The sequence below is a fragment of the Denticeps clupeoides genome, chromosome 2 (genome assembly GCF_900700375.1).
Source record: "Denticeps clupeoides chromosome 2, fDenClu1.1, whole genome shotgun sequence".
NCBI lineage: Eukaryota > Metazoa > Chordata > Actinopteri > Clupeiformes > Denticipitidae > Denticeps > Denticeps clupeoides.
This window is the reverse complement of record NC_041708.1, coordinates 4,647,326-4,671,272: the sequence shown is the minus strand read 5'-3', so window position 1 is coordinate 4,671,272 and position 23,947 is coordinate 4,647,326. Positions and strand designations below refer to the sequence as shown.

The following is a 23,947-nucleotide window of genomic DNA, read 5'->3' as shown; positions in this document are numbered from 1 at the left end:
GCTTGAAAGCAATCATCTATAGTTTCTGTATGTTTATATAGTTAAACATTTACAGCATTTATCAGACACCCTTATCCAGAGCGACAATCAGTAGTTACAGGGACAGTCCCCACCTGGAGCAACTGAAGTTTAAGTGTCTTGCTCAGGGACACAATGGTAGTAAGCGGGATTTGAACCTGGGTCTTCTGGTTCATAGGTGAGTGTGTTACCCACTAGGCTACTACTACCCACAATATTCAACAATGTTGAATATTTATAATCTCAATATTCTATTTTATAGATACTAATATAATAAACACCTTGTTGTAATGTAATTATCATCAACATCAGAGCAAAGATACAGCCTGGCCATATCAACATCAAATTTATAAATAACATAAATATTTGCACAAAATATACCAATTAATGGTCAATTATTCTTAAATTATTCGTATTAACGGAATTATTTAATTTATCAGTAATCCTATTCCATAATTGAGGGGGGGGGGGGGGGGGGGGGGGGGGTGTCTGTGAGCTCTTTATTCCGCACACTTATACTGAAAAGACATTGCCCCATAGGTCCGTATTCATGATTTTTGTCGCATTCTAGGGCCACTCACAATAACAGGGAACATTGTCATTCTTTTTTATGCCATTTTCATAGCTGCATGTTGCTTCCACAGTCATCTCGTTCTGGCAAAGGAACAGTTCGCCCATTTCTAACATACAACTGATTAAAAGTATGCTTCATAGAACAGTGAGATCAATGGCTTAAATATTAAATATTAAATATTTTTTAATCTGTCATTTGGAGGCATTTTGATTGCCAGTTCAGTCACACATATTTATTAATCGAGAGAAATAAAGGGAAAAGAAATAATAATGGCGTATGCATTCTGTGTCAAACCCCAGAGCCGCAAAAAAGGAAATAAATAAGACTGCCGCAAACAGCAAGAACACATCATCCCACAGCCTCTCTCTGTCTCGCCCTCGAACAATTTCCCTGACGTTCCGTGCTCAAAATAAAAAATTCTTATCTCCTCGAAATAATGGCGTTCAATCACCATTAGGGCCTCTGCTGGTGTTTAACACCAGTGTCTCAGCCAGAGGATGATCATTATGAGGGATTCCAGGACAAAGCGAGCCACAATCCCTCGTCAAAGTGCCAGAGATAGCCGGCACACCATGACTTCATTAAAACGAGTGACGCTTCCATATAGGCACATCGTTCTCTACTGGACATCATGAGAACATGGAGACAAAAATAAGAGACATAAAACCTATTGTTACCTTTCTTGGTTATAAATATGAAAAAAAATTGCACTGACATTTCATTTCACTCTTGGTGTTACATCACAACATTCTGGCTTTGTTTCAAGCCACTTGACATTCAGTCAAAAAGACTGCATATATTCATGCATTAATGGCAATTGACCAAGCTTTGTTAAGACCCTGACATTCAAGTCAATAAATACATTTTATGAACACATCTAACACAACATGTTTTCTCCTGTCTGTTACGGCCTAACAATCATGCACATTTACTATGAGTACATTTAAAGTTTGTGCAATTATTACAGTAATTTGATGCTTTTTCATTCACAAATGCTTCTTTCTTTCTTTGATTTGTCTTTATGCAAGATCATTTTTGACATGGGAGCTGTTTTGACAGTTGGCTGAAGACCACTTGATTTGTGACAAGCAATAGTATTAAAAACTGCCAAAATCACACCCCCAAGCATTAATAAAACAATTCTGTTTAAAATGAACTAAATGTATTTTGTGACCACATGGATTGGCCCCACCCATATTACAGAATTATACTCTTGACAAGCACAATATCCACCCACTGACAATTGTTGAAGAATAACAAGTGTTCTCACATTCCAAAATGTACTTTCAGGGTAATTCATTCATTTGTAATCGGCAACTTCATTATTTTAATATCATGACAGCCCAAGGTTACAGAGGGTCCAATTAGAAATTGCCAGACTGTTGGCAGGTCTTTAACAGCACTGTGGGTTTTGATTGGCAGGTCATTGTATTATGTTCTGATTTCTCTTTACAGTCATTGACAGTGGGATCCCGAGTGACACTTCACAGTGTGATAGTGAAATACAAGCTAAGTGACTGCGCTCCATGTCACTCTGGTTTTTTCTTTCACACTCAAGGGCTGATGGGAAGCATATGACACAGAAAACGGAATGGCATTCATGCATGGCGATTGGTCAGCCGTTCCCATGACAATCTGAAGCTCAAACAGACCGGGAGCCGTTCCACGGCAACGGGTAACAAGCTGAAAGCCGCAGCCAGATGAATGCCTCTTTCAAGAAGACCCGAGGAGATATCGGCAAACCATCTCTTCCCTCCCATAGAGCCCGCCGGGAAGCACCCAGTCGGAGTGGGCTCTGAGAAACACAACTGTGATGCCATCTGTACCACACCCGACCACAGTCAACAGCTTAAAGGTGCAGTGTTTAGACCTTAAAGGGTCTCTATTATCACAAACACAAAATTCAAGTATTAGCCCAAATACTATTTAGTCCCCCAGGATTTCACAGTTTCTTTTGGTGATTTGGCTGATTAAAATTACATAATATGTGGTGTGTTTTCTCAAAATTTGCGATACATTTTTGAGTGAAATAAGGACAAAATTGACAGGCAGACAGATATATTGTATATTTACTTTGCTCTCTAGCTTACCCCAGTCCATGCTCACTCATCTCCTTAATTCACTAATGCAAGTGGAAGTGAACAGATGTTTAAGATAGTAACAATTTTATGCCCATTACGTGAACAAAAACCCGGACAATTCTAAAACTTTGGCCAGACGCATTTTCCAGGTTTCAAAAAGAGAGCATGTCTGGGAAAAAGAGGACATCAGGTCACCTTAAATGGGACTTGTCCCTCTTCATGCTGGCCATATTTTATAAAAATGGTCCAAAGTGACAGCAGCAGTGTCATGCATGGGAAATACTGCTCCAGTAGTATTGTGCCTTACACAATATTAACAACTACACGAAGCTACGGCATGGCACCATAGTTTCTAATGCAAGCCTTCAAAAGGGAAGGTGAGGGTGCAACATACTGCACATTTAACCCCCTGTGCTACTGGACAAAAGGCAAGTCAATGAACTAATTTAATTGGCACAACTTGTCTTAACATGCATTTACCCACTTCCATTTGGATGTCAATTACAAAGAAAGTCAGGAATGAGTTGATACAGAGTGAATCTGTATCTATAGCACTGCTTGCTGTACAGTATCTCACAGTGTATCTCACTTTCAAAAATTGTATTGAATTTTTATGAATGTGCCCCTCTTTTTTTCTCTTCCAGTCTTTTCAGTATTACATTTCAGTTGATACCAATATCAGAAATCAATAGCAGAGTGCTTCAAAATAAATTGATTTAAATGGATTTAAACTACAGATGGATGTTGCATATTGGATTTAGTGTGGAATGGTTTGTAATGTCATCTAAACTGATACCAATTTAGGAATGGAAAAAACTATTGCATTTGAGATGTATGAAGCATGAGACAAAGGTAAACTTGTGTTTGTAGACACTGAAACAATCAGACTATCTTCTGAATATGAACAATAATCCATTGTGTTAGGTAGGGCCAAACCTCTTTGAGCTACTATTTCAACAATATGCTTTAAAGAAAAGATTATTGTGGTTAATTAAGTTTAAGTTTAAGTGAAGTGATTGTCACATGTGATACACAGCAGCACAGCACACGATGCACACAGTGAAATTTGTCCTCTGCATTTAACCCATCACCCTGAGTGAGCAGTGGGCAGCCATGACAGGCGCCCGGGGAGCAGTGTGTGGGGACGGTGCTTTGATCAGTGGCACCTCAGTGGCACCTTGGCGGATCGGGATTTGAACCGGCAACCTTCTGATTACGGGGCCGCTTCCTTAACCGCTAGGCCACCACCACACCATCAAATTATAGGGTACATCCCAAAAATTATGTTGTTTTGTCTGATAAATTTCCCTTTTCACCAGAAGTTACCAGTGTCAATGTCAGAGAGAGCAAAAGGAGGAGAGAGAGAGGCATTTTCCAATAGACAGACAATCTCCAGGTACTCTAGGGAGGAACAAATTCAAGCATAAAAAATAAGAAGAGAACAACGTGGTTCCCTGGAGTCTCCACATGTGCTGCCTCACATGCTCAATCCCCTGGAGTCCCCACTCACTATCTCCCATCTCTAAGCCGATTTGGAGCTCATCTGGTGGGGGTCGACTAAAGCCAATATCAGCCGGGCTATCCTCATCTGGAATTAGAAAGGTTTACCCCCTGCGCTCGCCAGCACCGGGCGATCTTACCTGACTCTGAGATAGATATGAGGCGACTGGGTTCCAATCTTTTGCTCTAATTCTATTATTCCTATGGATCAGACTGTCAAAATAGCAAAGGTGACTTGACTGTTCATTCTTCCAAGCCTCTAAAAACAATATATTTGGCATTTTATCCAAATAAAAAATGTTATCCACCAATACTAAAATATAGTATGACTATGAACATCCATAATATCATCGTTCTGAATGTGGTGAGTACAGTGGCATTTACCAATTTTACACACATTTCATTAGTAAATAAATTCACCAAATCATAATAGTCAGAAAAATGTTTTAAAATCACCTGTTATTTTTGAGCATTTCTGCTGAGCAAGTGAAAGGGGTGAACGGTGAGCCATATGCTGATGTGATAAAAAGTGTGAGGAACTGAGGTCCCCCGTGAGTAAGGGGACCAAATTGTGATGCTAGATGACTGGGAGGCAGCAGATCTTGTGTGGTGCTCCCTAAAGTGAAAGTGAAGTGATTGTCACACGTGATACACAGCAGCACAGCACACAGTGCACACAGTAAAATTTGTCCTCTGCATTTATCCCATCACCCTGAGTGAGCAGTGGGCAGCCATGACAGGCGCCCAGGGAGCAGTGTGAAGGCAATCATCTGAAGTAGAGTATGGTGTAATGATAGTCCAAATCCAAACTTCGGTTTTTGAACCACAGCAAAACATGCTTTAATTCAAGCATTCTCATTGGCGATCTAGTGGGCATGACATTTGCGTACATTCAATATGTGCTATGAAAACATATCCCAAAAATGAAAAAAGATGTACTATTTACCCAGACACTTTAATGCATGTGGCACAGATATCCTTGTTGCCATAGCTATTTTGCAGTCTTCAAAAATGCTATACTTTGAATAATTGCATTGGTTAAAATAAAATAGAATTTAAATAAAAATTGAAATTGAATCCAACAGAATCTGGATCATGACACAAATTTCATTTTTCAGCCAAAAAATATTCATCTCTGAGTAACTGAGAGATAGCAGTGTGTTGAAAAAGGCAAAAAGAACATCTTTTTAAAAGGTATCTTGCCATCCACCGCTAAAGGAATGTTTTTGGGGTTTTTTTTTCGTTTTCATATAGAGCTTTTATAGAGAGTTTCTCTAATAGAGGGATGCTATTTCCACACCCTCTCCACTGCACCTTCGGCTCCATTACACCATTAACGCAGCTTTCAGGACCGCCTAACCACCACTCGAACAGCAGACCTCTGATACTGCAAATGTTCTGCCTGGGACGGAACCTCTCGGCTTTTACAGCTCACAGTGGGAATACGGTGTTATTACTGGATACACAGAATATGTGACATCAAAGTCAGCATCCGTGTTATTTTGTCAGAAACTGAGCAAGAAATATCATTTATTACAGACTTTTAAAGAGGAAAGTCCCATTTTAGCTCAATCCTAAGGCATTTCATTATATTTAATGTTTGGTTGAATTGCCTCTTACTAACAATATTGAATACAATGTAAATACCCTGGTATAAAGTGAACTAACCAAATGGTCTTGTATTTTTTTACATTGTAGAACAAAACTGATGGCAATGCACAAATCCGCTATCTAAGGTGATATTTCAAAGGTTGTTCTAAAAGAAAAGTAATAATTTTCACTGCTCTTCATGGCACCCAGCTCTTCTATAGAATTACCTTTGGTGCAAAATAAAAAGATTTATAGCATATGTGAAGCCTTGAGAAGATGGATATTGTATTGCGGATGCATGGTCTCCATGTCTTTCATTAAAGAAACACAAAATTATTGCCATAAGAAATTAGTCTAGAATTAGACTCAGCAGGCTAAAGGGATCCATTTTTTTCTGTGTGTTCCTGGGCAAACCTTCTGAAAGCAATTTAGGTTTGATGTTGATGTTGATGTGGCTGCATCAGCGTTCACTTGGAGAATTCATTTCCAGGTCATTGGATATAATCCACTTTACTGCCCATCTGAAATGCATTAAAAATGTGTTTGAAATCCCAAACTGTTCATCTATGATTAAACAAAACTTGAAGTATTTATTTCAATCATATGTCATCCCACAGTTCTATAATTTTTAGGACGTACTCTATATTCACACTTTTCCAGTTACTGAGATGAACAGAAATGCATTGGGTGTAGTCTGATTTATTCTAAAAATTATAACAAGTGTTAAATGTAGGGTGTAGGGTGTAGGGTGGTAGTTGCCTAGTGGGTAACACACTCGCCTATGAACCCGAAGACCCGGGTTCAAACCCCACCTGAGCAAGACACTTAACCCTAAGTTGCTCTGGGGGGAAACTGTCCCTGTAACTACTGATTGTAAGTTGCTCTGGATAAGGGCGTCTGATAAATGCCGTAAATGTAAATGTTGAACGAATGTCCGATGATCTCACCACCAACAGCATGCTCTCTACAGCAATGAATAATAGAAAATCCAACCCATCATGATTTCTGCTTGACCTTCAAGACTCATCAAGATCAGACTGCCAGTTTCCAACTTTATCCAAGGAATTCAATGTCCTCATTCTGTATCGACCACGCTGCTTTTATTAAATAATAATTCCTCCGTGGCAACAAAAAATAAATTAAAATGCTGTAACAGCCACTAAGAAGGTCCATCCTCACAATCAGAAGCACTACCCTAAAAGTTGACATTTTCTCATTTAGACAGAAGCATTAAATGGTACAGCTATCCATGAAGGCTTTTAGAAAGCGCGGTTTATGGTAGGCTTGTACAGATTTGGAAAAACAAAGCTGTAAGGTGTTGATGCATAGGTTATGCATATATTATTGTACTGTATGTACTTTGTAAAAATATAAGTAGTCCCTTAAATGCCTAGCTGTAAAACCGGATCAGACATTTGCATGTTGTACTTTTCATTGTTGGCCAAACAATGCTCACCTTAGGTTAGCAAATCAGAAACTGATAAGAAATGACCATGGAGCATCAGAAGAAAGCCTTCATGTCTGATGAATAACTCTTCTTTCCGAACAAGGTGCATTGAGGGCAGCACTTCTCGAAAAACCACTTGTTTAGATGTTACTTTGATGTCACCATGATAGTGATGGGAGGGTTTGAGGAACCTGCCATGGGGGTTGACTTTGCCTCTAAATTCCCTAGATCTCAAATTAATCAGGCATCTGTGTGATGGGCTGGAAATGGGTTGGATTGGTCACAAATATTAGATTTATTGCCTGTGGATAAAAACTCCTCCTGAGTCTCTCAGTCCTGGCCAAGATGCTTTTAGGTATTGAAACAAGCTGGTATTTGGGTGTGTTGTGGCTGCTGAGTGTATTTGTTTCTAACTGTATCCCCTTTTCTAGATGACAGTGGGTATGTAGGGCAGGGATGTTGACTTACATTTCCAGGAGCAGGAAATCTACAGATTCTCAAGGCAGATTCTTCTGCTGAATTGTTCTCCCCAGACGGCCAGCAGGGATTCATCTCTGGGTCACGCTGAGTGTTTTCATTTTTTTTCGTTTGATGTCATTTTTGTTTTATTTAGCAATTCTCCTGTTCAAATCCTCTTAGAAACATAACTGCAGTCTGTCGTATTAAAAGGATTGGCCCAGATCTGTTCTCTAGGATACATTCAACTGATCCGGATTCATATTAATCCCATAACGATCCAGAGCAGAACCTTATATGGCTGTAGAAAGTTCACTTCAAATAAGAAGGATCATACTGGTGGCTGTGTCAATAGTTCATAACTAAAACATTTAAAAAGTGCTGAACTGAAGACACATATATTCTTTCAGGGGTCACAATTATCTAATAGAAATGTTCTAGCAAAAGAAAATTACCCCATAATTTCACTAGCAGAGACAGGGTCATCTACTGAAACCCACCCCTTACAGGCAAACTGGTGGATAAATCAGCAGATAAATGTTTTAATACAAATTACATTTATATACAATGAAATCTTACTGAATACATGAATTTCATGTATTTTCAAGTGGTAGACCCCTGTGGAAACATAAGGAAATTATTGTTGTAATATATTTTACATGTTTGTTAATGTTGTGATAATGAATAGTACTAATTAATACTAATGTATAATCCTAATAATTCTGTTATTGAGGGGGATCTGTAAAAAATATCCCTCTTTGGGGTTGCAGGCCTAAAAAAGGTTTGAGAACCACTGTCATCCATCACTACAGAAGATTCCTGATAAACCATGGCTGACAGTCATAATTGGGAGCATGATTAATTTGATCTAAGGCTCATAAACAATCCATTGGGCTGATAGTGTTGCCATTTCTGGCATGTCCCCCCTCATCTAAAGGGTCCTTTTTGCATGCCCTAGGTCCACCACATTATTCTGTAATACAGCATCGTCAAAAAAATAAAATGGACTCATAAACGTGTCTCATAGAGGTGGAGTACAAAGGTGGAGTCTGACAGAGCAGCAGGAAAGGGGGCTAAAACAAAAGGGACTCTTGAAAGTGAGCGTTGGGTGGCAGGGGGGCTTAGATGACAGGGAGGAGATGCACATCTTTAATGCACTGGGAATGGGCAGCTATTTTTAGGCCCCGTGAGGGCTGAGGTGGATACACGTGGGTGCATGGGTGTGTTGATATGCGTATGCGTGTGTGTGTGTGTGTGTGTGTGCACGACACTGACAGAATGCCAATGAGACAGCAGGGGAGACATTCCCCTATGACATTCACACAGGCTAACACAATAAGCTGGCCAAGGCCACCAACACTGATGCTCCATGTTAGCTGCAATAACAAGAATATAAGATGAAGATATATGTGAAAATTAGTTCATACATGCAACATTTTTTGTCAAATAGCCAGCGTTGTTGATATACCTCGTTGGTCTTGAGGATGAGGATGAACACCTCAAGAAATGTGTTAGAGAATAACTCTCTCCATCAATGGTGTAGCCTGGTTTTAATGAGTCCTGATCACTCCTGCTCAATTAACGTCAACCCCTGGGCATCATACAAGGGGAAAATGTATCTTGAATTTTGAGGAAATCAGTCATTTTGTAACGGAAGCCTTCCCAAACAATTGTGAAATCCTGTGGGACTGGCTTTTCAGGCATTTGCATTGCCACTAATTGTCTCATCTCTCTGCAAATCACAGTGTTTACCATCTGGAATATTTGATTGGCTGAATGGTATGACGTACAATGGCTTAACTTGCATGCAATTGGTCTGGGTTTCTCAGCCACTAGACCAGGAGTGGATGAAACCACTGGGAGAATAAAGCTCCACTTGAACTTGAACTACCAGAAAGAATAAAACAGTTGCCCCAGTTAAAATGCGCTCTGTCAAGTTTATATCATGACCTTCTGTTTTGGCTAGAGCCCCGGGTCCATTTGAGAAAGCTTCTGGGTCCAGATCTGGACCGCGGTCCGCCACTTACTGACCCCTGATCTGGAGGCACACCTTGGGAGGAGATTAGTGCTGCACGATTAATCTAATCGCAATCTTAATCGCAATGTCAGTCTGTGCGATTACATGAACGCAAAAAGCTGCGATTTAAATGATTAGTACATGGATTGGATCGGCAACATATCCAATCCATTCTCTCATTCTCTCAAAGTTTGCGAGTCTCACTTCAGTCGGATGTGACGTATTTGGTCACATGACTTTCGATTCGGAGACATATGGTTAGACACCGCATGACGCGCTGCATCGTACGTCAACGTCGCCGCCATATTGCGAGAGGCTCTGCTGTGGCGTGAAGCATATACATATCTATGGAGAGAAGTGCATAAAAATGCCTCACTCTTGTGCTGCTTGAGGCTGTACAAACCGCTGTATGGTCCAAACCAGGGATTACATTTCATAGGTAAGGCTGGACAATTGTTTTTAATATATTTGGCCATTATAAAATCCCCGTTTTATAAGTCTTAACCTTAGCTAAGATAGGCTAAGCTAGCGAAGCTATGCATTCCTGTGTTCAAGTCAGCCTCCAAACAACGTTTTGGCTAAACGTAGGCATTAACTATTTAGACTGTTCTTAGCTGTTTAGTTAACTTTTCTCAAACTTTGAAGGTTTCCTAAAGAAATTCACCTCTGTTTACAAATCTTAACCTTAGCTAAGCTAGCAAAGCTATGCATCCCTGTGTTCAAGTCAGCCTCCAAACAACGTTTTGGTTAAACGTAAGAACTATAATACGGGATTTTATAATGGCCAAATATAATCAAAACAGTTGTTTAGCCTTACAGGGTTTGTCACAAAAAAATAGTTTTTTGTGATTTATTTAATTTTGTAGAATATTGTATTTTGAAAGCACTGGGCATTTCAGGTTATAAGTAGTTTGTATGTTTATCATATCGCAATCGCATATCGCAATATTGATCTCAATAATCGCAATATGTCTTTTTCCCCAAATCGTGCAGCCCTAGAGGAGAATATAAAATATTAAATATAAACGTCACTCTCTTTTTGTGGACAATGTGTTGAGATGACAATCCAGGTATTTTACAGAACAAATCTGCAGTCATTCTTGCTTGGAACGTATGGACTTGATATCACAGTATAAGACTCAGCTGCCATGAGCTTGGCAAGGATGAATCCCACAGTCCTATTGGTAGCCTCTGCAGAGGCTCACACATGGAGGGTAATGCATAATCTCACTTATGTCTAAACTTGTGGAAGGGGGTGAGGGGAGAAAGGAGTGATACTGACAAGAAATGAATCTGTAGAAATCGAAATCCAGAGTGCTCAGGACTTTTATGTGAGAACTGACAGTGTGGTTAAGACTGAACGCCTGGCCTGGAAAGTGAGGAAAGTGGAAAATGAGGAAACCGGCTAAAAAGATAAAGCAAAGGTAGTCTGGGTCACAAGTTGTTGGACCATGGGGGGGACCATGCAATGAAACAATCACACACTCGCCGATTAAGCAGAAGACCCAGGTTCAAATCCCACTTACTACCATTGTGTCCCTGAGCAAGACACTTAACCCTAAGTTGCTCCAGGGGGACTGTCCCTGTAACTACTGATTGTAAGTTGCTCTGGATAAGGGCGTCTGATAAATGCTGTAAATGTAAATGCTCGAAATAGAACAATTCAGGCCTCGTGGTTTGACAGACCCAAAATAAAGCCTGAAAGACTGAAGCAAAGTTGACTGATGTGTTGGACTGATGTGTTGTTGCTTCAGAACTGAACTATGAAGCACCATGGGATAAAGAATGGACAGTGAAGGCATTGTAATGTTCTGTTTGGACTTTATGATGAGAAACCTTTGGTCCCAGCATTGTTCTGGATTTTTTAACATGTATCACCAACGTATCACCAACACACCTTCATGTTTTCCCTGGTGACAGTGGTGTCTTTCGGATAGATAATGTACCCTGCCATAATGCATTTAGGTAATTAAATTATCCAGAAGGATGTCAATGTTAGTAGAACATTAATGTATTAGTTCAAAAACTTATTACAAAGTGACAAATCATCTTTAGAGTGGAATTATTAAGAGTACCTATAGTGAGTGACAAATCCTTATATTGATCATGTTGTTTGAACTTTTTAATGTAAAAAAAGATGGATGGGAGACTGCCTGGGAATACCAGGTGCTGAAAGCTATTAATGGAATAAGGAGCGGATCCGTAATCGGAAGGTTGCACGTTCGAATCCCAAACTGCAAAGGTGCCACTGAGGTGAAACTCTGCAAAAGACCGTCCCCACACACTGCTCCCCTAGCGCCTTTTATGGCTGCCCACTGCTCACCAAGTGTGATGGTTAAATGCAGAGGAAATGCAGATTTCCTTGTGTCACCGTGTGCTGTGCTGACAATTAATTCACTTTCACAAATACTGAGTATGCCTTTCCTTATACTAGTGGACAAGCCCCTTCACATTTATATTTACATAATTTACAGAGTGACAGTCCCCCTGGAGACACTAAGGGCGTTTTTCTGCCCTCCGTGGCGTCAAATTAGTGCAGACTGAACACTGACAGTTTTTCTGCTAACTAGAGCAAATTTTTGACAAAATCTCGCCGAATGCAAGGAAAAAATCCCCACTGCATTTACTCAGTGTTTACATGATGTTTGGTTGTCATCCTGGAGGACCAAATATGTCCCATGATTTTATATAGGAATACTGCAATAAACCATGTTTTATGAAAACCTTAACCCTACAGTGCCATATCAGGAAGATGTAGATTGTAAGAATGTAGAAGTTTTAAGCTAGAATAGGGATCCATGTTATAAATAGAGAACTACAAACTAAAATGACCCACGTGTAAACGAGTAGTTACTGCCCCCACAGTTGAATACACAAAATTACAGATTGGGCATCAGGCTGGCTTAGTATCTTGCTTAAGGACACAATGGTAGTAAGTGGGGATTGAGCCTGTGATTGTGAAACACTGCAGCACAGCATACGGTGCACACAGTGAAATTTGTCCTCTGCATTTAACCCATCACTCTAAGTGAGCAGTGGGCAGCCATGAAAGGCACCCGGGGAGCAGTATGTGGGGACGGTGCTTTGCTCGGTGGCACCTCCACCTTCGGGATTCGAACCGGCAACCTGCTGATTCCTTACCCGCTAGGCCATCACTGCCCCAATAAAAAAAACAGGGTAGAGAGTGAATGAAGTCCTCCACTACCAGAAATTATGCAGTGGAGATTCCCACATTTGGGAAAGGGGTCGGTACAGCGGAGCGCAATGGCAGAGCCTCGCCCTGGGTGGACCGCCTTCTTGATCATGGTATGCTCTTCTTGTTCATAGGCAAGGTAGGCTACTACTTTGATTAGCGATGCGCTTAGAGTCAGTATGAAAATAGTACCTTTAATGTGAATTGTCCCAAACAGCTTTCATTGCTTTCAACACATATACAACTGCAATGCCTGTCTGCTTGATTTCATAGTGTTCTACCTTCCACGCTACATCATTGTGGACAAAGTTATTCCAACAGCACTGCCATCAGACAATCTGAATCATTCAACTGGGCTCTACCAACCAAAGTCTGTCACAGATGCAGCTTCTCTAATCCCTGTGTCGGGTTAACACTCGTGAGCTCTGCAAACAAGGTAGCTTGAGTAATGCACTCGATTTCCCTGCATCTCCAAGTTGTCGCTGTGGTATTTTTACTGCACACTAAACACATGCATACTAAAACTCAGTCTGGTCTTTGGACACCCTGACGAAATGAAATCCACATCTTTGATGTATTATTCTCAAGGTTGCTATTGATTTACTTTTTCTCTTCTTTTTTTTTTTCAAAGCGATCTGGAGACGTGCTGCATCTCAGATCAATACAGATTTACCAGCCCAGTCAGGGTTTCCGGCTACATCCATTTTAAATGAAAACTCCAATGAACAGACACCCACTCGCCCCATGATGCCAAATGAATTATCTCAATTGTGGTCTATATTCAATGACAAATGAACGGTTGTGATTATATGTGTGTATGTGTGTGTGTGTGTGTGTGTGTGTGCGCGTGTGTGTCTCTCTCTCTATCTATCTATCTATATATATATATGTGTGTGTGTGTGTGTGTGTGTGTGTGTGTGTGTGTGTGTGTGTGTGTGTGTATACATATATATACATATGTGTGCACACATAGATATATAGATTTTTTTTATTTATTTTTTATTTACTAGGGCAGAGGGGTAAATGCTGGCCACTGGCGGTAAGAGTGCAGATGTTAGTGCCAGTGTTTCTAAGCGATAAAGATATTTAAAATATCCCCCTCAGCACCAAACACACACTGGTGCATTCACTGTGACAGCAATGACTGGTGTTATTTACATAAGCCGAAAGCTGAGGATAGCGGGAGGGATTGCCACAAGTGCAGAAGGGTGTGTGTGTGTGTTTGTGTGTGTTGCTGTGTTACTAGGATGAGACACCAGAGTTGGGATAGGGTATGCAGATGTGTTGAACCGGGGCTGGTTGGGAGTGGAGAGGCATGAGCCGGTGCTGGTGCTGGTGATGCTGAACTAATGGCATCCCACTGCCGGGCTTGGGGCGAGGCCATGGGTGCCTGGAAGCTGAACTGTAATCGCCTCTCCGCTGCATCGCATTACGTCGTCTCCCTGCCCCAGTATCAACTTCAGCCACATCCTGCCCACAGCTGGCCAATGGGATTAAGACTTTATGACAATGGACATATTTTGCATATTCTGTATCAAGGGTAAACACAAGTCCCAGAGTGGCATCAGCATTTTACTTTTAAAAAAAAGCAGCCTCCCACTCTGACGACGAGCCCTCTCAGCTCCGTAAGGCGTCTAATTCATTTAGCGACACAAAGGCGTGATTGGAGACAGCGTTGAGCCTAAGAGGAGACATCAAAGAGGGGATTAAGAGGGTAGAGTGGCGCCATTGGCAGCAAACCAGTCAGGGACTCGGGGGTGAAAGATTGATAAATGAGCGAGTGAGCCATTTCAGGCCAGTATGGCAAACCTCTTGAACAACAGGCATAGACACAGGGTGCTACGTGCAAAGGAGTGCAGACCTTTACCTATTGGGCAAAAATCTGATCACAACGTACTTTCCCATATCCCATATAACGATTTGGTTTTTGGAGTGATTTTTAGCACATTTTTTTTCTGATACTGCCATACTGCAATTCACCTTACTCAGCGACTTAGTGATTGTCACATGTGATACACAGCAGCACGTCGCTCCACGTCGCATTGGCCATTACGAGTAGGGAACCCAAAATTTTTTAATTGTTCGTGTTGTTCAGCTGCTTGAACATTCGTCACATTATGGGGCATCCTCCACGCCTATTCAATTCCACACTTCCACTAGTGAATCAGTTGTCCGTTCGTGTTGGCCGAAGTTTTGCTCGCTCCCCACAACCCTCCTCGGGAGCCCGCAAAACCTCCTCTGAGCTAGCTTTACGCGGTGGACCGCATGTCACATGGTATTCCGGCGCCTCAGCAACTGTGTCTCCATTTAAAACTAATCTAAATACACCCAGAAAAGATGTTAATTTGTGCTTTTTATCGTGATTGTGAAAAATGGCCAAGGCTGATCACCGAGATTGAGCTCGAGATCGAATACTATCGCGATCGAGATCGCGTAATTGCCCAAGTCTATGTTTACCTGAATTAAACACTGCTGCCAGTCACCATACGGTAACTAATTGCAATTAATCAATTGCACCCAAGGGTCCCCACCCCTCCAGCATTTTCATATAATGGCCATTCTATTAAAAACACCTCTTGGCTACATTCCACATTCCACGTTAGATGCATGAATGTTATAGATTGACTATAAATGTGTTAATAGGCTACAGTCCATCTGTTGCCTCTTTCATCAGTGGCCAAAAAAAATAGCACAGCTGTCATAGTTGAATTTATCAGATAAAACTATTTCATTTAATTAGCCCAATTGTCATTTCAGTGCATTTGGTCTTACATTTAATGTTCCTGCAGATTTTATGTTAAATATAAGACATTTAAAAACCCTTATAACTTTTTATGTTCTGGGCTTGGAACAGTGTAATGATTGTTAATTGTTACTATAACACTGATTTGGAACAATAAAATTCAGAGTATTTCTGCTTTTTTTATTTTGCTTGCAAATCCAATGCCTTTACATCAGGCATGCACAAAGTTTATATCAGACGTAGGTTTTACTGAATGAAAGAACTACAACACAGAAACACTATACTTAAGAAATATATAGAGGTTTAACATCTATAGTCCTTGCATACTAAGGTTCCTGAATTTTTTGCTTTTATATCAGTCTTAGTGGTCCCCTAATACTGTATCTGAAGTCTCTTCCTGAAATTCAGCCTTGGAGCAGCCACTTTTACCCAGTCACGCAATGAGATTTCCCCGGGAAGGTGGGCCGGTATCATCAGGAGCAAACAAACAGCAGAAGCGTAATCCAAAAATCACAGTCGGTATAAACAGGCAGTCGGCATGACCATCAATCAGCATAGAAAGGCTTACATATACGTGGCGAGCAGCGCATGAGTTCTTTGTGTCGCTATATTATGGTGTTTGTTGTGCTGGTCCTGGGTTCCTTCTGGGTCACCGGGGTCAGTGAAAATGGCCAACGCATTCTCCGCAGACTAGGGCAGCGCTTACACAAAGCTCCTCCTATTTATCTCCTCCTCGAATCTTGAGGGAATGCAGCCCACTTTACATAAGCACCCCACCAGTAGCAACTAGACCACAAAACAAGATAAAAAAATAAATACATTAGCCAGTACTGCAGACTAATTGAAAACTATTACAGCAGTTGATTGATCCAATCTTATTCATTAGTCACCATTTCATGCAAAAAAATCAGGAAAATATCAGGTTAGGGCCAGAATTCAATTAGTAGATAATGAGTGTTTACCAGAACCACAGTGCCAAAAGAGGGACGATTCAGAGGGACACTAGTAAACATTACTGTACAATCTCCACAGCCCTGCAAAAAGCCTTGGTACACCATTCGGAAACTAATGTTTCTTTTTTTTTTTTTTTTTTAAGCATGAGTTGGAAAAAAGTTTTATATAATTTCCTATTTTGCCCCAAACCTCCGGAAAAATCCACTGGGCCACACACCATCCTTAGGTCAAGCCACACGAATAAGGCCTTTTTTTGCCTAATTAAACCTTCAGCCAATAGTGCAGACTGATAATTTATACCTCTCATTAAAAGTTCTTGAGGAAGTCCTTTGATCTCATCTGCTCCATTACTCACCATAAAACCAAAGGAGTCCAGAAACTATTGGTTATTGGCATCAATAAAATGAGACCAAAATGCATCACTGAAAACAGCAGCCATTAAAGTACCAGAGGGACGTTAACTAGAACATCCTCGGTCCCAGGAGAGGGCTGGTCCAGAGACACACTGCTGGGACCTGGACCTGTGATCCCCGCTGTATAACAAGTCGTCTGCTCTGCCCCTGCCTTATCAGACACCCCCGGGGGTGCACAATTTTGCCTCTGACATTTCCGCTGGTCTGAATAAGGGACATGGGGTTACCTAAAGTCAAGTGAAGTAGGTACGGTTCCTTCGGTACTGCAGAGGAAATGATATTAAAGAGGGTCTCCATCCCCCGTGTTCCAGATAAAAAGGCCCAAAACTGAAAGAGTCCATCCTACACCATTAAAATAAAAAAAAATAAAAAAATAGAGAGCCCTCCATCCTGAAATATGCATGCAACCTTGCCCTACTAAATAAGACCTATTTTTATTACTATTCCATGTCCCAGAAAAGAAAACTAGCCAGCAGTCTGGTGTGAAAAGGAGAAAAAAAAAATCTACAGCCAAAAAAAAATATGGCTGACTAACTGGCAGAATAGAGCAGCGGTGCATATTAATTGTTCCACGAAAGCTAAGCGCAGCCATGTGGCAATGACACGTAATCACAAAGGGCTGCGGGACGGCTGACATTTCACCCCGATGACAGCCGTTCTCGCCGGTCCTTCTGTATCGTCCCATGACTCTGTTTTTTGGGAAATCTGGCACGTTTATGTGGATTGATGCCCGAGGTGCAGCATTCAACGAGTGTGCATGAGTACAGAAAAGTGTCAAATTAGCATATGTAAGGACAGCTCGTATTTCACGTCAGCTTTAATGGGGGGAAAAAAAAGTCTCGGGGGACCCATTAACCTAAAACGCATTCGGTCTACTGTACGCACTGATCTGCAGTGAGGGATTTCCGCCCCCCTCCCTCCCTGTAGTCTTCAGAGCGCAGCTCTACGTCCTCCTGCGTAATTCATTTAAATGGAGATTGCAATCACCCGCCTTAGAAACAGCACCGGCGATGATAGAATGCTGTCTCAACGTGAAATTGTTGACCTTTTAGAAAATGTATAAGCAGGCTACCTGATTGGTCGTAGTAAACATCGCTGCATAATCTCAGGAAAAGGCCTAGGCGTCATGGAGATAGCTCACAGGAGCAGAAATTGACATGAACCTTTGCAGCATTTCCCGTTTCACCACTAAGCCGTCAGAAAAGTGCGCTGGGCAATTTTAGTGTCGGCGCAAACAGCAAGTGTTTCCAGTTTTATTCTAATTAACCCCCCTGAGTGTATTTTTCTCACAGAATTTCCAATCAGGTTGGACCTCGTAAGCAGCTTCTGGCCATGTCGGGAGGGCAAGGTTGATGTATTCATGCTTCTCCATTGGCAGGTAATACACGTCCCGGAGCTGACTGAGTTTAAAGTCAGAAATGTATCATTTACAGATAATATTATAAAGCAGCTATACGTGAAGCACTCTCCAGCACACAGTGGGAGTGACGGGAAAGATTTTTGTTGCTGGTTTGATGGTGAAAGAAGAGCTGGGCAATATGGTAAATAAATGATCACAATATACTGTCCCATATCGAAAGATAAGATTTTTCTGATAGATACCAGAGACAATCAACATATAAACTTTTGCAAGCTTTATGTTCATCATGTGGTACTGCGGGCATTGCTTTTTTATCCCAGTGCACCATCAGCCCAGACATCCCAGCCTGCAGAAACTTACAAAATCTGAAATAGTCTCGGTAATGTCTCGTGCACAGGCTCTTGTTTCTGGGATATTTTACTTACAATCAGTAATTACAGGGACAGTCCCCCCTGGAGCAACTTAGGGTTAAGTGTCTTGCTCAGGGACACAATGGTAGTAAGTGGGATTTCAACCTGGGCCTTCTGGTTCATAGGCGAGTGTGTTACCCACTAGGCAACTACCACCCACCTGAAAAAAATGCCCAAAGCTGATCACTGAGATTTAGCTTGACTGATCATCAATCAAGATCGTATAGTCATAGTAGAATCATTCTCAAATGGCCACACAATGGATCTTGGTCTTGGGAGGTACCAATAGTTTCTATTTCACAATATGTGGCATAAGTGCTTGAAATGGAACATCAATCCAAAAAACGGAATTGAATTACACGGCACACAAAACAATTTCTCCCATGTTGAAAAATAATCTATAATTAATAGCATTGGGTCTAAGTGTGTTCTGTATTCTAGGCTCCACACATGAAATGAAAAATTCATCACTCGTCCAGGAGAATTCGGTTCAAAGATGTGGCAAAGCATGGCTGAGTAAAGTAACGCTCGCAATGAATACATTAAAGACAAATGCAGCACTAGGGTCTTCGCAAGGATGCTCTGGATGTATTCTTCATCGTGGGAAACATCAAGAGAACCCCCTGGCCAACAACCACGACAGGAGAAATGTTATGTCATCAAGCCTTATGCTATAAGAAGGCATTAATGCACTGTGATGCATCGGTCTGAGAAGGTTAATCTGCAGTGACTTTTTTGGAACGATGATCGTCACCATTTCCATTAGGTGTGTGGACATCTGATGGCAAATAAAAATCTGTCCTTCAAAATAAATGAGCAGAGGCCATTAGCATTTCATTCCATTCTGCAAATTCTCCAGTTTCACTTATGCTTTCATTGAAATTTAAAAATGTGTTCCAAATTCAAATGAAATCGAATCTGATTAAATCATGGTGATCTAATTAAGCATTAAATTGCTCACTACAGAAACAGCTTGACTACTGTATTCACCCAGAACACTAAATGATGACTACCAAAAAACTGAACACTGAAAATTACGTAATAACTCTTGATTCTGTGCTTTTCACTAGTTTGTTTTTACGGTGTCAGAGCATTCAATTCCAAACTAAAGGTTCCAAAGACATCTGAAACAATTTGGCCAGGAAGACGTTGGTATGTTACAGCAGTAAGCTCAAAATAAGTCAACTGCCGACTGCAAAGGTTTAAAAGTACCCCCACACCGCTGACATTTCACCTTCACTCACTCCACCAACAATCTTCTGCAGCAACTGCAGTAAACAGTTCTGCTGCACATCAGCTGAATGGAACTACACTCATTGTTATTTCCCAGGCATAGGGACCAGCACGTGAGCCTGATATTGGCTCATGTGTGTGCATTTTTCCACCATTCGTCAGCCAGTCACTTTAAGAATCACAAGGTCAAAAGAACAAATCCACATTCGATGTTCTTCTGACAGCCAAAGTCAGTCTGGGTGTTGCCTAGATTTGAGCTACTCCATAATATCTGCTAGTGAGTGTTGAGCTTCAAAATCACAAAGGGAATTGGAGCTAACAGGGCTAGACAAAAGCACAACTGACTAAGAACTGATGCAAGAAAGAAAGACAAAGCTGCAGTCTCATCTGCATTCATGGCAGTGGAGCTTCACACAGCTTTTTTAGCAATAACTGCACACCAGCAAATGTCTCAGTTGTGTCCCTTTTCCACAAAAAAACAGAGCATTGTCGGGAAGACAATTTCTCAAAGAATGGGACATGGAGTTTCCCAGCGAGCATGTCAAATCGTGTTGGAAAGCTCTGAATGAGCAAGTGGCTTTGTCAGCCTTCAAACAACAATTGTTTTGCCTCCTTCGACATGTCAGGAGACCTCCTGTCAAATTACATCAGCTTTAAAAAACCAACACGCTTTACGAGAGTAAAAAAAAAAAAGACAAATTATTGATTTATCTAAATGGCCTAGCAACCTTCTGTCCCGCGAATTCCTAAAACCATATGGGCCAATGGAAGTTATGAATTGAGCAGCGTTGCTGCTGTTGAGTCCTGGCTAAGGTTGCCGGTTTGCCACTGAGCAAAGCACCATCCCCACACACTGCTCCCCGGGCGCCTGTCATGGCTGCCCACTGCTCATTCAGGGTGATGGGATAAATGCAGAGGACAAATTTCACTGTGTGCACCGTGTGCTTTGCTGCTGTGTATCACATGTGACAATCGCTTCACTTCAACAGAAAGGGCATCCAGCATAAAACCAGACCGGTAGATCCACTGTGGCGAAGGCGACTTTATTGCCGGCCTTTATTTACGGAGGTGGTACTCGCTTTCCAAATTGTCATTTTCGAAACAAGAGTTTAAAACCATGGGCTGCTAGCAGGCTAATCTTGCTAATAGTCTTTTTTTTTCGTTTTTTTCATTCACCAGTTTAATCCTTTATTGTAAGTCATTTAGTTTCAAATTAGATTGTATGTGTTTAGAAGTGCCTACGTTTTTCCTCATAGGCAATGGTATCCAGAAACGTATTTTCATTGTGAGAAATATGCTTGTAGTTTGTGAAGAACTGGGTAATGCACATGGAAAAAATCTTATAATAACAGCTTTTAAAATATGAACAGTATATGTCCAGAACCGTGACGATGAAAAGGGTTAGCAAATGCAAACATTAGCATTTAGCATATTTGCTATGCTGTGGCTGTGGGAAAATTGGGGAGCACAACCCTGACGTGCTGCTACACTTGGAATCCGATCTCTTCCCCAAGTCCACCCTGTGTCAGATTCCGCTGCTTGTATTAATGCGATGGTGGTGATTTCCAGATGAATTGGCCCGCTTCAGCTTCCAGGCGAGCATTTAAGTGACAACATCAATAAGCCTGAGGCGCTTTCCTGACCAGCATCGACAAAAGCAACAAGTCCTTGACCTCATACCAGGTCAGAGACGCTCGTACGACTGACAAGAGATCCTAGAAACACCAAGGAGGACACTTGAGACCTTCTCAGGACCACTGGACGTCTCCAAAAAAACACCACCAGGCATATCTTTCCGCCTTATGAATAATAACTGCAATGTGCAGTTACAAGAGTCTCTCTCTCTCACACACACACACACACACACACAACAATAAATAAAACACAAAAATTCGAAACACTGACACAGTAACAGAAGTAACATTCCCAGTGCACCCCGAGGAACAATTAGCCCATCACACATAACTCCGACACACACGCAGAGCTTTAAAACTCCATAAAATCAAAAGGCATCAACGGTCCTGGCACTACAAGACACTTCAAGCGAAATTAGGTTCCTCGGCCCATTTGACGTCAAATTTTGATATTGGGCTGTGGGGGTGGAGTAGACGTCCAGCCCATCCAAGACAAGACAAGACGTCCAAGTCCAACGGAGGCTCTCCACGCAGGAGCAACGGGACCATTTCTTACCTTCCTGTAGACCAGCATGTTGGGGGATTCGTCTGCCACCCCGTTGCTGCTCTGGCCGTAGTTGTTTGTCTGCGCCATGGTTCCAGGTGACCAGCAGCCAGCGTTAAGTTCTCCTGGAAGAAACAGGGGGCGAGAAAGCTCAGAGCCGAGCCGAACGTGGGCAACCTGGCCTCGTCCTGCTGACCCGACACAAGCCTCCTCCTGACGTGCACGCAATCGACAGAAAACTGCCACACTTGTCGGGTTTTTTACTCGCGGAGGCAGAGAATGCGTCCCGTGTTTTACGGTCAGCGCCGAGAGGAAGTGGGATAAACGGCGTCGACCCGGCGACTTTCATCTCTATGCATTCATTTTGCCTTTCGCATGTCTCGTTTTTTATTTTTATTTTTATTTTATTTTTTGGGGTGTGTGTGTGTGGGGGGGGGTATCCCACACTAACCCAGCACCACCACCCACACTGGTGCGTTCCTGCGAAATCGCTGCATGCATTTTGCACGCGGATGCACGGGCATTGGCCATATCCTTCGGCTGTCATTATTATCGTTAATATCGCCGCTGTCACGTGCACCGTCAAACGTCGGTGCGGGTGCATTTCAGAATAAGCGTGCACGGATCGCCGCGACGGCCTTTTACCTGAACGATCGTCAGCACGCGTGGCCCCGCAAATATCCCGTCGCGATAGATGCCGCAGCGTTATTTCAGCGGGCGATCCGGTGCAGGCGCGGGGCATTCATTGGGAATTCGCTGGGAGGAGAGAGAGAGAGAGAGAGGGAGAGGGAGAGAGAGCGCCTCGCCTCGCGCGCAACTCCCAGCCGACGGGGGGGCCGGCGTGCACGCGCGCGGACCGGCGGCCAATCGCGCGCGAGCGAGGGACGTGACGGAGGGACCGGAGGGACCGGAGGGACCGGAGCGTCCTTCGGCGTCCCTGCGCGTTCGTGTCGGGGCCGGAAACTTTTTCGCACTTTTTCTTCATTCCGGTGTCACCAGAACGTCACGTTTACATTTACAGCAGGGACAGTCCCCCCTGGAGACACTCGGGGTTAAGTGACACAACGGTAGTAAGTGGGGTTTGAACCTGGTGTGTTACGTCAGACTCCTGGAGACTTCACCTTGAGACCTGCTTGGATCATGACGCACTCTCCTATATCTTGACCTATAGGCAACCCAAGGTCACGCAGGAGGAGGAAGGAGGATGGGTGCACCTTTCTGAGGCTTGTCTCCTCTGAGGGAGATTTGATTGGTTGCCACGGTTACGGTTGAGGGTGGGTAGAGGCTTAAAGTTTAATTTTGCAGACTGACGGCTAACAAAACTTCTGCTACTGCTGCTAACTAATTGCATTGAAGGCGGCTGTGCAAATGAGCATGCAGTGAGCGCAGATTTTGACGCCTAAATATAGAAGCCTATGGTTAAGACATGAGAAAGGCTTGATCATGTATTATTCATCTACCCATGTTTGTGGCGAACAGTTGGGCTGCATGCCTTGAAAGTCTTAATCCATTTCCTGTTACCCCTGTCCCAATGTCCCCAGTCTTGAATTTGTATGACAACACGAAAAGAACGAACCTTCTGCCTGTGTCACTCAAGGGTCCCAATGGTAATAGAACTTGATATGGACCACAAAGCCAAAATATGAGACTGAATATCCCAAAAAATGGGATGGAACTGTGCAGTCTAAACAAGTCTAAGACCCAAGGAATGGCTGGCCTTCATCCTGACCATGTATTATTCATCTACCATGGCTGTAACTTGCTTTCTAACACAACATTA

General features: G+C 42.3%; 1 protein-coding gene and 1 pseudogene across 1 annotated transcript in view; both read right to left on the bottom strand.

Annotated features, from left to right (window-relative positions):
- rgs7b (regulator of G protein signaling 7b) overlaps positions 1–22,994 on the bottom strand; it is a 79,184-nt gene extending 56,190 nt beyond the window's left edge. The window contains exons 1-2 of the mRNA XM_028966996.1: positions 22,813–22,994; positions 22,180–22,292 (exon numbers count right to left, since the gene is read on the bottom strand). Of these exons, the coding sequence (XP_028822829.1) occupies positions 22,180–22,292; positions 22,813–22,909 (210 nt within the window). The 5' untranslated portion in view covers positions 22,910–22,994. The remainder of the gene's footprint in view (positions 1–22,179; positions 22,293–22,812) is intronic.
- LOC114784987 (uncharacterized) lies at positions 12,862–13,014 on the bottom strand (annotated as a pseudogene).
- Positions 22,995–23,947: the final 953 nt, after the last annotated feature.